At 33.4% G+C, this 13185-nt stretch overlaps 3 protein-coding genes across 5 annotated transcripts; 2 read left to right on the top strand and 1 right to left on the bottom strand.

Annotated features, from left to right (window-relative positions):
• The first annotated feature begins 1155 nt into the window (after window positions 1–1155).
• Window positions 1156–5826, top strand: LOC122416344 (probable cytosolic oligopeptidase A). Of its 3 annotated transcripts, XM_043429178.1 has the most exons (11): window positions 1156–1401; window positions 2024–2187; window positions 2328–2713; window positions 2802–2958; window positions 3169–3405; window positions 3476–3602; window positions 4123–4507; window positions 4580–4692; window positions 4775–4942; window positions 5167–5298; window positions 5384–5826. In XM_043429178.1, the coding sequence occupies exons 1-11, from the start codon at window positions 1313–1315 to the stop codon at window positions 5619–5621; spliced, it is 2196 nt and encodes a 731-aa protein (XP_043285113.1). In that variant the 5' UTR covers window positions 1156–1312; the 3' UTR covers window positions 5622–5826. The 3 variants fall into 3 exon arrangements, with proteins under 3 accessions (XP_043285113.1, XP_043285115.1, XP_043285116.1); XM_043429180.1 differs by lacking the exon at window positions 1156–1401 and having other exon boundaries at window positions 2053–2191; XM_043429181.1 differs by lacking the exon at window positions 1156–1401 and having other exon boundaries at window positions 2061–2186.
• An 829-nt stretch (window positions 5827–6655) lies between these two features.
• Window positions 6656–9452, bottom strand: Syx8 (syntaxin 8). Its single transcript, XM_043429191.1, has 5 exons — window positions 8937–9452; window positions 8657–8851; window positions 7855–8084; window positions 7672–7764; window positions 6656–7213 (listed from the first exon to the last, which is right to left on the bottom strand). The coding sequence occupies exons 1-5, from the start codon at window positions 8963–8965 to the stop codon at window positions 7053–7055; spliced, it is 708 nt and encodes a 235-aa protein (XP_043285126.1). The 5' UTR covers window positions 8966–9452; the 3' UTR covers window positions 6656–7052.
• An 84-nt stretch (window positions 9453–9536) lies between these two features.
• LOC122416346 (uncharacterized) lies at window positions 9537–12620 on the top strand. Its single transcript, XM_043429189.1, has 10 exons — window positions 9537–9890; window positions 10226–10415; window positions 10502–10561; window positions 10688–10786; window positions 10853–10951; window positions 11173–11356; window positions 11447–11539; window positions 11609–11853; window positions 11915–12060; window positions 12165–12620. Exons 1-10 carry the CDS (start codon window positions 9820–9822, stop codon window positions 12181–12183), a joined length of 1206 nt encoding a protein of 401 aa, XP_043285124.1. The 5' UTR covers window positions 9537–9819; the 3' UTR covers window positions 12184–12620.
• Window positions 12621–13185: the final 565 nt, after the last annotated feature.

Genomic DNA, 13185 nt, shown 5'->3' with positions numbered 1-13185 from the left:
ATACTTTTTTTTCTCTTTAGTAAAAAGTTAAAAGGATACATTCGGAGATTTCTAAAGTATCAGTGGAAGAGGTTTTCAAGTGCAATCACGTCTACGAAGACGAAGGAATTATATTTCGGACCTTTTGTTGGTCAAAAATATTAAAAAAAACATTTTTTAAAATGAATATAAAAATACCAATATGTAGAATAAAAGTTTGAAGAATACAGAAATGAGCAAGTATTTCAACTGTATTCCATCAAAAACATTTTTAATATTAATTGCTTGCGGTCGTAGATGAATAAACGGCTTGTTTATATATTTCATACACGCAGAGCCTGCTCTATACGTCTATACTCGGTGGATCTTCCTTTTCTCCTTATATTCCTGTGACAATGAATATATAGTCACTTAATTATTCCCCAAATAAAACCAGCGTACTGGTATAATATTGGTAATAATATAGCAGAACGCGTATTAGTACTGTACTTCCCAGGTACCGCCGTACGGTGAGCGTACGGTACTAGTACGGCGTACTGCCACGGTACCAATACAGTACTCTTACCAACCAGTATTCAATAATCGACGATTTATATATATTAGTTTTATTGAAAGCTTGATAAACTTCGGCGGTAGTGCCGTGGTAAGTCTTTTGGCTCCTAAGCTGAAAGTCGAGATCGATTCCTGCTTTCGTTATTTATTTTTTCAATTGATTCAATTCAAAATTATCCCAAATTTAGACAAATTATATTCAATTTGATAAGTGGACTAATTTTTCAAAAAAAACCTTTTCCATTTAAAAAATTAACAATCATTATGAACTATGAACATGTTTCACGTGATTCTGAGTCGAATGAGACAAAGTTGTAATAACCGAAAAAACAAAATTTTCGAAGGCAATAGACTGTGAAAAAATGCCAAGGTTCGAAAATTTTCGAAAATTTCAAAAATCAAAAAATGACCTCCCACGATGGGTTCGAAACATATGATTCACGCGATTCTGAGTCGAATGAGACAAAGTTGTAATGACCGAAAAAAAAAAATTTTACAAAAAAATATATACATGTGGAAAATTAAATGGCAAACAAGTACACTTATTGTTTTTTATGTAATTACCGTGACGTAGTTACCGTGCCGGTAACGCCATTTTTAAAGACGCATTCAATCTTTTAATTATAGGGGTACAGGTCGATTTACTATACTTATTGCTGTAAGCTGTAATCCCTTCGTATTCGGCGTATTCTCTGGTTGATTCTCGAGTGTGCAAAAAATGAGTGAGCTTAGAGACTAATGTAAAAATTAAAAAAACTAGGAACGTAAATTCAGTGACACAATGGCAGTGTCATTTTGTGGTAAACGTGTTGTTTTGACAAGGAGTTGTCTCCTTAAAACGACAAAGAGAAAGTATGGATACGTTATCTTGTAAGTAATCATTTGAGGTTATGTTTTTATCACATTTTTGAATTCATAAATTTAGTCATGAAATGATGAAATGTCAACGTTGAAATAAGTGAAAATTAATTCATTATTATTTGAAGTTGATATAGCAATGAATTTTAATCTATGATAGCTACTTTAACCGCCAAAGATACGTCTAAATTTTTTCGTTGGTTTATAAATAATTCGATCATTCTATGATTGCATGATTCTGAATAACAATTTTGTGTAGCTCCATACTTTTAGCTATCATTTGTCAAATAACATCTCTAGACGAACCATTCTTTTTTTCAAAGCAATAAACCAAGATTAATTTTATTTTGAAGATTACATCATGAAAAAATGATTCCAAGTTTGTTATAAATTTCCCCAATTTTCAAAACTCCTGACAGATTTTTCGGTCTTGAGAGACAAATTATTCTTTGTATCTTAGTGATACAAGAATCTTGAACCGTTTGGTGATCGTTCCTCAAATAAATCTGACTAATTTGTTACTTTGAACTATCAAAACACTGGTACTTTTTAAGGGATAAGTGATTTTGTTATATTGCCATGGTACATATTTACCAGTATGATGAATATTTTTACCACCATTTTCTCCATTCAGGCTTCCTGAAATTGGTGAGGATTTACCTGAAAAAAATCCTCTTGTTAAAGAAAATGGTTTACCAGAATTCAACACTTTTACTATCGAGCGTAGTATTGCAGCAATTGGCAAACAAACTGTGGAATTTGAGCAAGCTGTCAAAAACATAGAGGAACAGTTGGAAAGTAAGTTTGTTTGAATATCAAATGGAAACAATTTTATGAAAACTTTTTTTTAGTATCAATGAATTTATTTTATTCGTTATAAATGATTATGTATGGAATATTCTGTTTAAATTATGATTCATTGATGTATTTATCCGCAGAAAAAAAAGATGTAGATATTGTCAACGATGTGCTTCACCCTATTGAAGAAGCAAGTACCTCAATGGACTCAACTTGGGGCATAGCAAAGGCTTTGTACTTTGGAAACCAGAGTTTGATGCCAACATCGTACTATCAAAGTATTCATAATCGGATTTTAAAAGCAAGAGGCACCGTTCATATCAGTGTACCTATATACAGAGCCTGCAAAGCGGCCCTGGAGAATAAAGACACAAAACTTACGCAGAGCCAAAGTCGAGCACTGACTAAAATAACATTAGAAGGTCGACTCAATGGTTTGGAGTTGGCCCCCAAAATGAAAGATCATTTTGACTTTTCACATAGAAAAATAATAGTCAGGCAGGATGAAGTCAACAAAAAGATACTAGTATATCTGACTTCTTTGACCACTGATTGAGATTATATTCATTATCTTTGTGTTTCAATCAGAAAATTATTCGTATTTTCTATTTCAGTGTGCAACCAAATTGTTTAAACATCAAATAACTAATCCAACCGTCGTCAAGGACTTTCCAGAGGATTACCTGAAAATAATCGCTGTTGATCCTGCAAATCCTCAAAAAGGTCCTTGGAAAATAACACTCGAACCACACATCATGACACCATTCATGGGTAAAATTTGATATTAAAAGTACTGATTCCCAAAATATTCGTATTCATGTAGAAAATGATAAAATCCCATTCGTAGATGAAAAACTAGTTTATTTATAAATGTGAATGCAGAAAAGTCAGGTAAAAACCAATTTGGAAATCAAAAGGTTGAATTGAGAGAATAAGATTTGCAACATCTTTTCATTAAGGATTTGTTGATGGGGTTTTCAGAACTTTGTCCAAGTAGTGACTTACGATGGAACGTTTGGCAAGCACTGGTAACGAGAGGATATCAGGGTGATGAGAACAATTTACGTACGAGTACTGCAATCGAGACCATAAGAGATCATCGTATGAAGTATTCAAAATTACTCGGTTATAAGTCGTACGCCCACTTGAGCATGGAGACAAAAATGGCTGGAAGCCTGGATAACGTTTACAATGTTTTGGACACGCTTCTGGACGCTGGTAATTCTCACATTATTTTGGATCGGATTTCGAATTATAAATTACTAATTTACACTATTATTGTTTTCAGCGTATCCTTCACAGATGGTAGAACTTAACGAATTGGAGAAATTTGCACAAGAACGTGGATTCGACAACACTCTGCGAGATTGGGATATCGACTATTGGGCAAGAAAGCATCGACGATCAGTGCTCAAGTAATAAGCGTAATGATATTTATTTTCTCATTTCTTTCAAAAATTTTTCAAGATTATTTCTCAACGTTTTATCACCAACACTCTTTTATTCCTTTCTCTTTTATTTTTCATTCCGAATAAATATTCCGTAAGTCATTGCTTATCGTTTATAATAAGGTTCATATCAAGAATGTAATTGTTTTAAATGTGCTGTTGTTGAGGAAAAAATTAGAATTTCTATTGTCCACAAATTTTTTATCCTCAGTTTTGAATTGCTAAGAATATATGACGAAAAAAAGTGTCATTAACGTTTTGCATTGAAGATACAGTGACGAAAGAAAAAAGTGAATATTGGAAGTTGTTAGAATCTCATTTGGAAAACTCAATTTTATATTCAGCGTTTTTTTTCATTACTCTATAGTTTTTCATATTTCTCGAATTTATAACAATTCGCATACATAAAATGATCGGAAAGCAAACTTTCTAAAACTTGCTGTATTCGATATCGACACAATGCACTAATCTTCATTTTAATTCTCAGTGTCAAAGATGAGATTCTCAGAGATTATTTCCCACTACCGATCGTTTTGAGAGGTCTCTTTGACCTCGTGGAGAGGCTCTTTGACGTGAAAATGGTCGAAACCCGGAAAACTGACGTTTGGCATCCTGACGTACGGTTCTTCGATGTAATCGATTTGAACGGATCGAGCGATGAGCCAATAGCGAGTTTTTACCTGGATCCTTATGCAAAACGAGATAATGGTCTCCGGATGCAAAGAGACGCCGGCTGGATGGTTGCCATTAGAAATCGCAGCGTGCCTACGTCTACGAAACCGCTCGCTGCCTTAATATTTAATTTCCAGCGGCCAACAAACGATAAACCTTCGTTATTGTCCTTCAGAGACGTAGCAGTTTTGTTCCACAAAGTACAATTAATTTTGATTTGACTAATTTACATTAAAACCCGCATCGTCTTCACTGTTGAATAATTTTTTCAGTTTGGTTACGCTCTTCAACATTTGTTGACAAAAGCCGAACTCTCTACAGTCGCTGGGATGTCGAACGTTGAATGGGACGCGACAGGAATTAGTGGCCATTTTTTGGAAAATTGGTAAATTAATTCGAACTTTATGAAATTCCGTACTATTTTTATCTTTTTGAAGTTTTAACCAAATAATTTCTCTGATTTAAAGGTTATATGAACCCTCGATGATTCGTCAAGTATCCAGCCACTACGACACCGCGGCTCCATTGCCTGAAGATTTCGTACAGAGCTTGACAAACATAAGATCCCATATGGCTGGTTTCAAACTTTCTCAGGAACTATATTACTCAAAGTTTGATATGAAACTTCATGAACTGTAAGTATTTTCATTTATTTCGATAATTCAATCTATTTTTATTAAGCAAAGAGTGTCAAAGGGAAAGAAATGAGTATTATTTTCTAATCTGTTTAAATGAAGAGCCACAAGGGATCGGGTGGAGTTTCACTCAAAATCAATTTTAATATTACCTTTCAAATAAATGAATCACTTGAAAAGTTACGAGCTAAACTGATTTCATTGAAAAGAGAAATCATTTTCAGCGACGAGTTTTGGGTACCGATGATGGAACGTTTATGGAAAGAACATTTCGTTATACCGTTGGATAAAACGAACAATCACCTAACGTCGTGGGTTGAGATTTTCGTCGGTCAATGGGGTGCTGCATACTATAGGTAAATGAAAATCTCCTAACTTCCCTACGACGATATATACCGATAATAATTTGCTTCCGAAAAACTATAAAATGTGAAATTTCAGTGATGTCTGGGCGCGTATGGCTGCAGCCGACGCATACAGTACTTTCCAAGAACTTCCCGCGGGTGACAAAAAGCTTGAGAAAGAAACAGCGACTCGTTATAGAGAAACATTTTTATCTCTTGGCGGAAGCGTTCCAGCCCTCGAAGTGTTTAGAAAGTTCCGAGGAAGAGATCCAAATCCAAAAGCTTTGCTAAAGAATCTTTGTTTGAGAACAGATCAAACCGAGCAACCTGAATAATGTAGTATTTTTACCGTTGTCCCATATTGCGTGAAGAATGAATTTGGATTCAGATAAGATCGTTATGTTTACGGGAACACCCACATTAACTCTAAATCGCGCCTTTAATTCCCAGTTAATTCTTTGTCATTCAGGAGAGAGATAATACGATGTTTATTTACAATACAATTAAATCTGCTGTACATTGTGCACAGACCCAATTCAATTTCATCTTTAATTGCTCGTCGTTTCCTTTTCCCTCAAGTTTCTAATACATTTGTTTGTTGTTGGTAATTACAATTTAGTTTTTTCCTGCCTCGAAAAAATGTGTCTCGAGCCTTGGGACAAGAAATCTTTTTAAAAATATCTATCAGGCTTCAACAACTACAAAATAACGGTAAGTCCTGAAGAATTAAGGCTGTAAAGACTTTTTAAAGACAAATAAAAACCCTTCAAGAATTTTTGTAAACGGTTTTTAAAACGATGTCATATTTTTGAGACTGGAATTAACTCAAAATTGAAAACATACTGAAGTAAAATAATATTAATACGTTGCACTGACGATTTTTTCCAAAAAGATTTATTTCATAAACTATGAACAATAATAATGTAGTATTTTGATATAAAAAATCATAAAAATAGTCAATGATTCCAATAATGACGTGAGATAAAAAATTTTCAATGCAATACTTGGCTCAGTATTAATCAGTATCTGATAAATCAGTTTTTCTTTCATCTATCGATTCGAATAAGCCCGTGGGATCACATATACAATGCAGCGGGGCCCAATTGAATCGTAGATTGAAAATCATACAGGGAGACCGTAAAGAAACTCAATTGGTGTTTCTGAGTCTCGCTGCACCACCAGAGGTACGGCAATATGCTTATAGAAAATTTGAAGCATTATCAAGAGGCAATAGCAGTCTGATGTCAAGTATAACAGAAAAAACCCCGAAAGAAATTGAAGAAAGTGGAAAAAAAATTTTCGGACTTAGCTACATTACTACATTAAATATACGTTTTTCTGATTATTCAGAATAATTACTCAGCAAAAATAGGATTAAAAATAAATTTCATCACGGTTACAGTTTATTTTTACAATTATTTCTCGAAATTGCCAAGATGTACTCAGCCATCACAATAGAAAAACTTCTTAAAGAAATACCAAGTTTCGTTTTTAAAACTAAGTTCTTTTTCCACTTTGGCAATGGTTTTATGTACAATAGTCACTTCTATTCGAAGCAAAAATAAAATATATACATTCACATATTGCCCGATTGCCATGAATATACATAACGAAAATCGGCAAAAAAATAACCCTCACACTCAAGGGAATGATTTCTCAGTCTCTTTACAAATAAAAAAATAGAATCAAGAGTCGGAGTCCCTTGAAATTTTGTGTGAAAATGAAATTTGCCAGCAAAAAAGCGTGTGACAAGAAATTCAGCGTTTTTATACAAGAGCAACAATTATGATAATTATGAATAACAATAAGATTACGATCCAATAACCACAAGTACTGTCACTTCGAGTTATCGTGCGTACACGTCGGGTACCATCAATAAGACGTTCATCGGTTCGATCCATGTGGTCGGCCAAATCGTCGATTATTTCTAGAATCGAAACAGAATTGAATCGTTTTTAAAATTTTTACAAGTACTTCTCAAAGTTATTAGAATTGTGGACTTCAATAGCTGGAAGTTATAGAACATTTATACTTTTCTTCTGTTAATTTGCATTGTAAAAACTTAACTCAAGGTATTTCAAAATATAATTTTTACCATGATGGAATTTTCATTCGACTATAATATCACTGAGATAATAATTTTAGAATGAAATTGATATCATTGATATGCTTTATTGATAACCAACATGAAAAATCAATGATGCTAAAACTTTCTTAGTCATGGAAATAGATTCTACGACAACTATGTAGATTTTGTGCAATTTTTGAACAGATTATTTTGCCACTACCCTGTAAATGATTGACGGTAACCAAAGTGTTTTAGTCTCATCTACATTGATACCATTTTTTCATAATTGTCATTGAAAGTTGTTAAATACTTCTTACCATTCTGGTTATTGACCTCTGACTCTATCGTTTGAGCTATTTCCTTCTGCCTTGTTATAACTTTGTACAACTCATCTAAGCCCTGTTCCTGCTCTGTAAAGTAAAATGCCAATCAATCATTCTTTAATTTTGTAATGGAATTATTTTGAATCCTAAATATTTATGCGAATATTGCTGATATACCTTCTAGAGCTGTGCGATTTTGCGCTTTCAAATCAGCTATGGACACTTGAATATCCAAAGGTGCAACATCATCATCATCATCTTCCTCAATTCCCCAACTGGTTGTTCCTGCATCTGCGAACGCACTTGAATTCAAACTAGTATGCAAACTCTGACGTTGCCTTAATTGAATAAGATTACTCTGAAGACGCTCGACTTGTCGTGTTCGTCGTTCCCCTTCGTCACTTGTTCTGATTTCATTGGTTTTCTTAAGGTAGTTTATTTGTACACTTATCGTTGCTATTGATTCAAAATAAGTTTCACAACAAATTCATTAAACCGTTTTGCATCCGTCATTCAAAAACTTCAACAGTACGGTTTTAACAGATTATCTCTACTTTAACGACGCTGAAGTTTGCAACGTTGAAATTCAACGAAATGAATGAAAAAAAGATTAATAATTCATTATTTTTTTATTTCACGAATTATTGATGTGGCTTGAAATATGACGAATTGGAAATTCGGCAGGGAACAAAATTGGAGATTTACTGAAATTATTTGAGTTTTTTTAGACCATTTCGTTGGACTCCAACGTTGGAAACTTCAGCGTCATTCCACTTTAAGAACTGTGATAATAACAAGCTAAGATATTATTGTAGTTAAAAAAGAGTCTGACGCTTTCAAATTTTTATAAAGACGACTCCTCAAGCATGTGAACATGCGTTGTCAAATGTTCAACAAAATGTTTTTGTACTTGATTTCATTGAGTTTGTAACACGAAGACAGTAATAATAAGATGTTGATAAATTGGAAAAAAGGATACATGGCGCCTTGTTTAATATCGGTCTCCACCTGATTTTTCAATTGTTCAATTTGACTAGTGTATTGTTTCGTTTTGAAGCGCATATCTGCAGAAAGGCTGGCATAAAGTTGGGTATTTTTGCTGCTTCTATCTCGCTGAGTCAACAATTCCATAACATCGCGAAAAAGTTTTTCACACGCATCGTGCTCGACGAGCCTGAACAACAAGAATATATTCTTCATTGATAAACATTGAAGATAAATAACAAAAAATTATTTTTATTATAAACATGTATTTTTACCAAGAATCTTCGATGGGCACGAGAGCCATTTTTAAAGGCCACGTATGACAGCTCTTACGGAAAACACGAAACAATGAAACTAAAGTAATCTGAGAAGAGATCAAACTTCTCGTCCCGAAATATGTTTCACTGATAAGCTTTTTTCTTGCTGCGATAAACTGTTTTGATACTTGTACAGCACTCCGAGAGAAATTTCGAATGTCACTCAAATATCTCTCGAAGTTACCACACAAACACAAGAGACTGGTAAAAACAGCTTTTTCACACTACTTTGAGTGACAGCTATAACAAACTGCACTTCACTTAGTAATTCACACTTCACTAATGTTTCCTTCGTACGAGTCCTTTCTCGTTTCAAAACGGAAATGTTTTAGGGACCCTCTGAGTAGAGTTAGCTAGACGACGGAGTAATAAGGGAATAACAATCCTAACACCTCCATACACCCACCAATTCGCGGGGTATACATATAACACTGGGACGCTTGGTAATATTTGCTGCGTCGAGGTCTGAACAAATATTTCTATAGTTTAGTCAACGGTATAATCGAACCTATTTTTATAAACTGCCACTTTGCGCATGCGCATTTGATAGTGTATAATCTAAATAGAGAATTGTTTTCTGACGACCTCAGGTGTTTACTTCTTACGTTGCGAGAAATTGAACGGAAAATTGCACATAAACCACTGAATGATTAGTATCGTTCTCTCTCTGTATTGAATAATCATTTCGATTATACTTTTTCTATGAAAATATCTTCCAATATTTTTTTGCCAAATCTTTGATAAACTGGAATGAAGCCGCAGTTGTAGTCGCGATAAACCAAGTTTTTTTACTGTGTTTACATATTATTTTATTTATAAGTGTTTACTTTATGGTTAAAACATGGTTTACTCTTGTTGCATTAAGAGATGTAAAACAGAATGGAATCCTCAAACCGATATATCATTTTTTAGGTATGTTACAGTGTGGACTTTTGTTGAAGACATTGTTTTGAGGTTATAGCAAAGTATACAATTCAAATATTTCAAATTGCAAAGGCTTAAATTAGTTTGAACGATTAATTCCGATTCATTTTAAAAAATTTTCAAATTTATGTCATGAATTGAATTCAATCTTTTATCAGCTATCAATTCAATAAGTTTGCAAACTGGGTTTTCTTGATGACCTTTACTCATCTAATTTTTGTGTTAAATGGAAATATACACGACCAACTAAAATTAAAAACTTCAATAGTTTGATAAAATACAGAATGAGGAAATCTAACAAAATAAACTATCTGTTTTTCTAGTTTTCCTTTGAGGAATATAAAACTATTGAGGGAATGGATGCAACACTTATCAATCGGCACAAAAATAACCAAATATTCCCGGATTTGTAGTAAACATTTCACTGACAGTTCTTTCATAATAGTTGGTGGGAAAAGAGCTTTAAAGAAGGATGCTATTCCAACAATCTTTGAACATGATGTGTTAGAAGATGTAAGTAATTATTAAGGCTTGATTCGTTGTTCCTCATAACCATTATATTGTATATTATTTTGTATTTATATACATATTTTATGCAGCACAGATATACAAATAATAAGGAACAAATAACAGCTCCACCAACAGGATATATCTATCCAGTATGTATTGAATACAAGAATAAATTTTTGTACTCAAACAGAATTTCAATGCATTATTTCGCAAATAAGTCATTTTTGTTTGCAACTAGAGTGAATAATATAATATTTTGTTATTTATCTTTACAGTTGATACAACTATCAAATGACTGTCATGTGGAAGAAACTAGTTTTTTGTGTCCCATAGTCGACATACAGGGGCCTGAAACATCTATACATCATGAAGAAGTGAACGAAACATTTTTATATTCAATTTTATTGAATAACTGAGTAAGTTGACATTTTTATTTTCAGGTCATTCAGCCATCGGAAGATAATAGTTTTCTGGAAGATCAACCACTATGTGGAATCACTGAAACGCAAATACCGCAATTTTCTCTGTATCACGAAGAAGTAAGTTCAATATGATTTTCAACAAAGAAACTGTACGTTTTTAGGTTGTTTTTTTATACTCCAGCTTATGAAAACATAATTTATTTATCATCTCATCTACACATGTGTAATGTATTTAATATGGGAAAAAGATGCATGATTTGCAAATTCTTTCCTCATTTCAATGGAATAGCTGTAATTATTTCTCATCAGAAATAAAAGAATCGTTCTGTTTTTCCTAGATCACACAAAAAAAGGATGTTGCTACAGAAATTTCACCGCATCTTTTGGCTCCATCGGAAGAAGAGAAAAAATTAAGAGCAAAAGTCAAGTCGCTACAAAATCAACTACGTCAAAAAGAGAAGATGATCTTAAAAGATCTTAAAAGATGTTACGAATTGCTACATCTGAATCACAAAACTGAAGGTACACGTTCCAATCAATTAATAAAAAAACTTCGCTGCAACAATTTTTGGATTTCCACCTGGATCTTCTGAACAATGAAAATGTCCACAGATGTTATTGAGCAAGTTCAGCAAGTTGAAGTACTCGATGCAGGTTCTGATGTTGATGAAGCAATTGCAGACGAACACCAAAATGAAACTGAGGGTAAAAATTACAAGAGTTTATACCAATAATTTTATCCAGCTCTTATTAATTTTGCTCTGTCTGCAACAGAAATCGAGTGGCCACATGAAGCTACTTTATTGCTGCTTGAAGAGTATCGCGAAAGAGAAGACGATTTTGAAACAGGACAAATTTCTGAAGAAAATATGTGGCGTGACATAAGTAACAGGCTTTTCGTTAACGGATATGACGTGACAGTCCCACAGTGCATAACAAAGTTCTATGACATGAAACAGATGTACGAAGAGGAGCGTGAAAACGACTTTAGAAATTCATCAATAGAGCCATATCTTTCAGTAAGTTTTTTATCGCAAATTCATCATTACAAGTATGAGAAATATTTACACTTTTTTACAGGTTATGGATGAAATTTTCAAGGAAAAGCCAGCTATGTCACCTGAATCTGACTCTTCATCAACAAGGAAACGAGCTCGACTCAGTTCGGAATGTAGCAGTGTTGATACAAGCAGCGAACAGCAAAACCCTGATCATACGTATATGAAGTGAGTAATTTCAATGTGCATAGAGTAGAAGAATAATTCTACCATATTATTTTGTCATTTAAATATTTATTATAATTTTTATGTGGTTTGATACTTTTATACAGAAAGAAAAGCCAACAATGATTCCTGCAGTCCAGATGATTGGTGAAGCTATGGATAAGCAACGACGAATTGCAGAGGAGTGGAAAAGAAAAAGACTCAAGGAAATGTTAGCGGAAAAGTTCTGAAAGATAGAGATAATATTAGCAGACCAAACTTGAGACATAGAGAGAACATGGAACGTAAAGATAAGCATTTCAGATGCTTGAAGACTACAGCAAATACTGAATAAGATGAAGTTCCTTTGAAGTAGAGAGATCAGTTTTATTCTTACAAAAGCTCATGGAACCTAAATGTATAAAACAAAGTTTCATGTAAAAATTACAACAGTCAAATTGATATTATTTGATAATATACAATGGTCACGTTTGATTATTTTTATTTTTAAAATGCCTTCTACCAAAATTTTGAACAATAAATGAACAGCAGTAGATAATAAACTGGATTGTTTTGCTCACAGACTCAAGATTCATTTAATCTCACATGCAATCGTGGGTTTGTGCACTACATTTCTTTGACATAGAACCTATAGCTCATCATTATTAACATCATTGATAAATCTATATAATCTTTATTCAATTGATCGTTTTTAATTTAGCGCATCAAACGCTAAGAGCTGTTATGAAATTTGAATTTGCATTGATGTGCTCCGGATGAAGAATCGCATGTAAACTGCAAAATATCTCCCTAAGAAAATGCAAAATTAGATGAGCGATAAAAATCTATCACCAGCTACATCAGTCGTTTGGAAGTTGGAAGTTGCCTTCCGAGTACTTGTTGATATTCAACTTTGTACTCTAATTTACGCTGCAGATAATTTCTCATCCGTTCTTTAAAACTAAGGATATGAGATTTTCGTGAAATTAGCTGAATTAATTGATTCTGAGGGACTAAGCAATTGAAATCTTTGATCAGTCTAATGAGTGATAACCTCTCAATCAATATTGCAATTACGGTAATCAATGTTTTTCAAGCATGACTAAAAATTCACACAAAACTTTCCATCACTTCTTATTTCCCTTTTTC

This window comes from Venturia canescens, chromosome 9 (assembly GCF_019457755.1).
Source record: "Venturia canescens isolate UGA chromosome 9, ASM1945775v1, whole genome shotgun sequence".
NCBI classification, from domain to species: Eukaryota; Metazoa; Arthropoda; class Insecta; order Hymenoptera; family Ichneumonidae; genus Venturia; species Venturia canescens.
The sequence above is the reverse complement of the archived record's forward strand: the minus strand, read 5'-3'. Positions and strand labels throughout refer to the sequence as shown.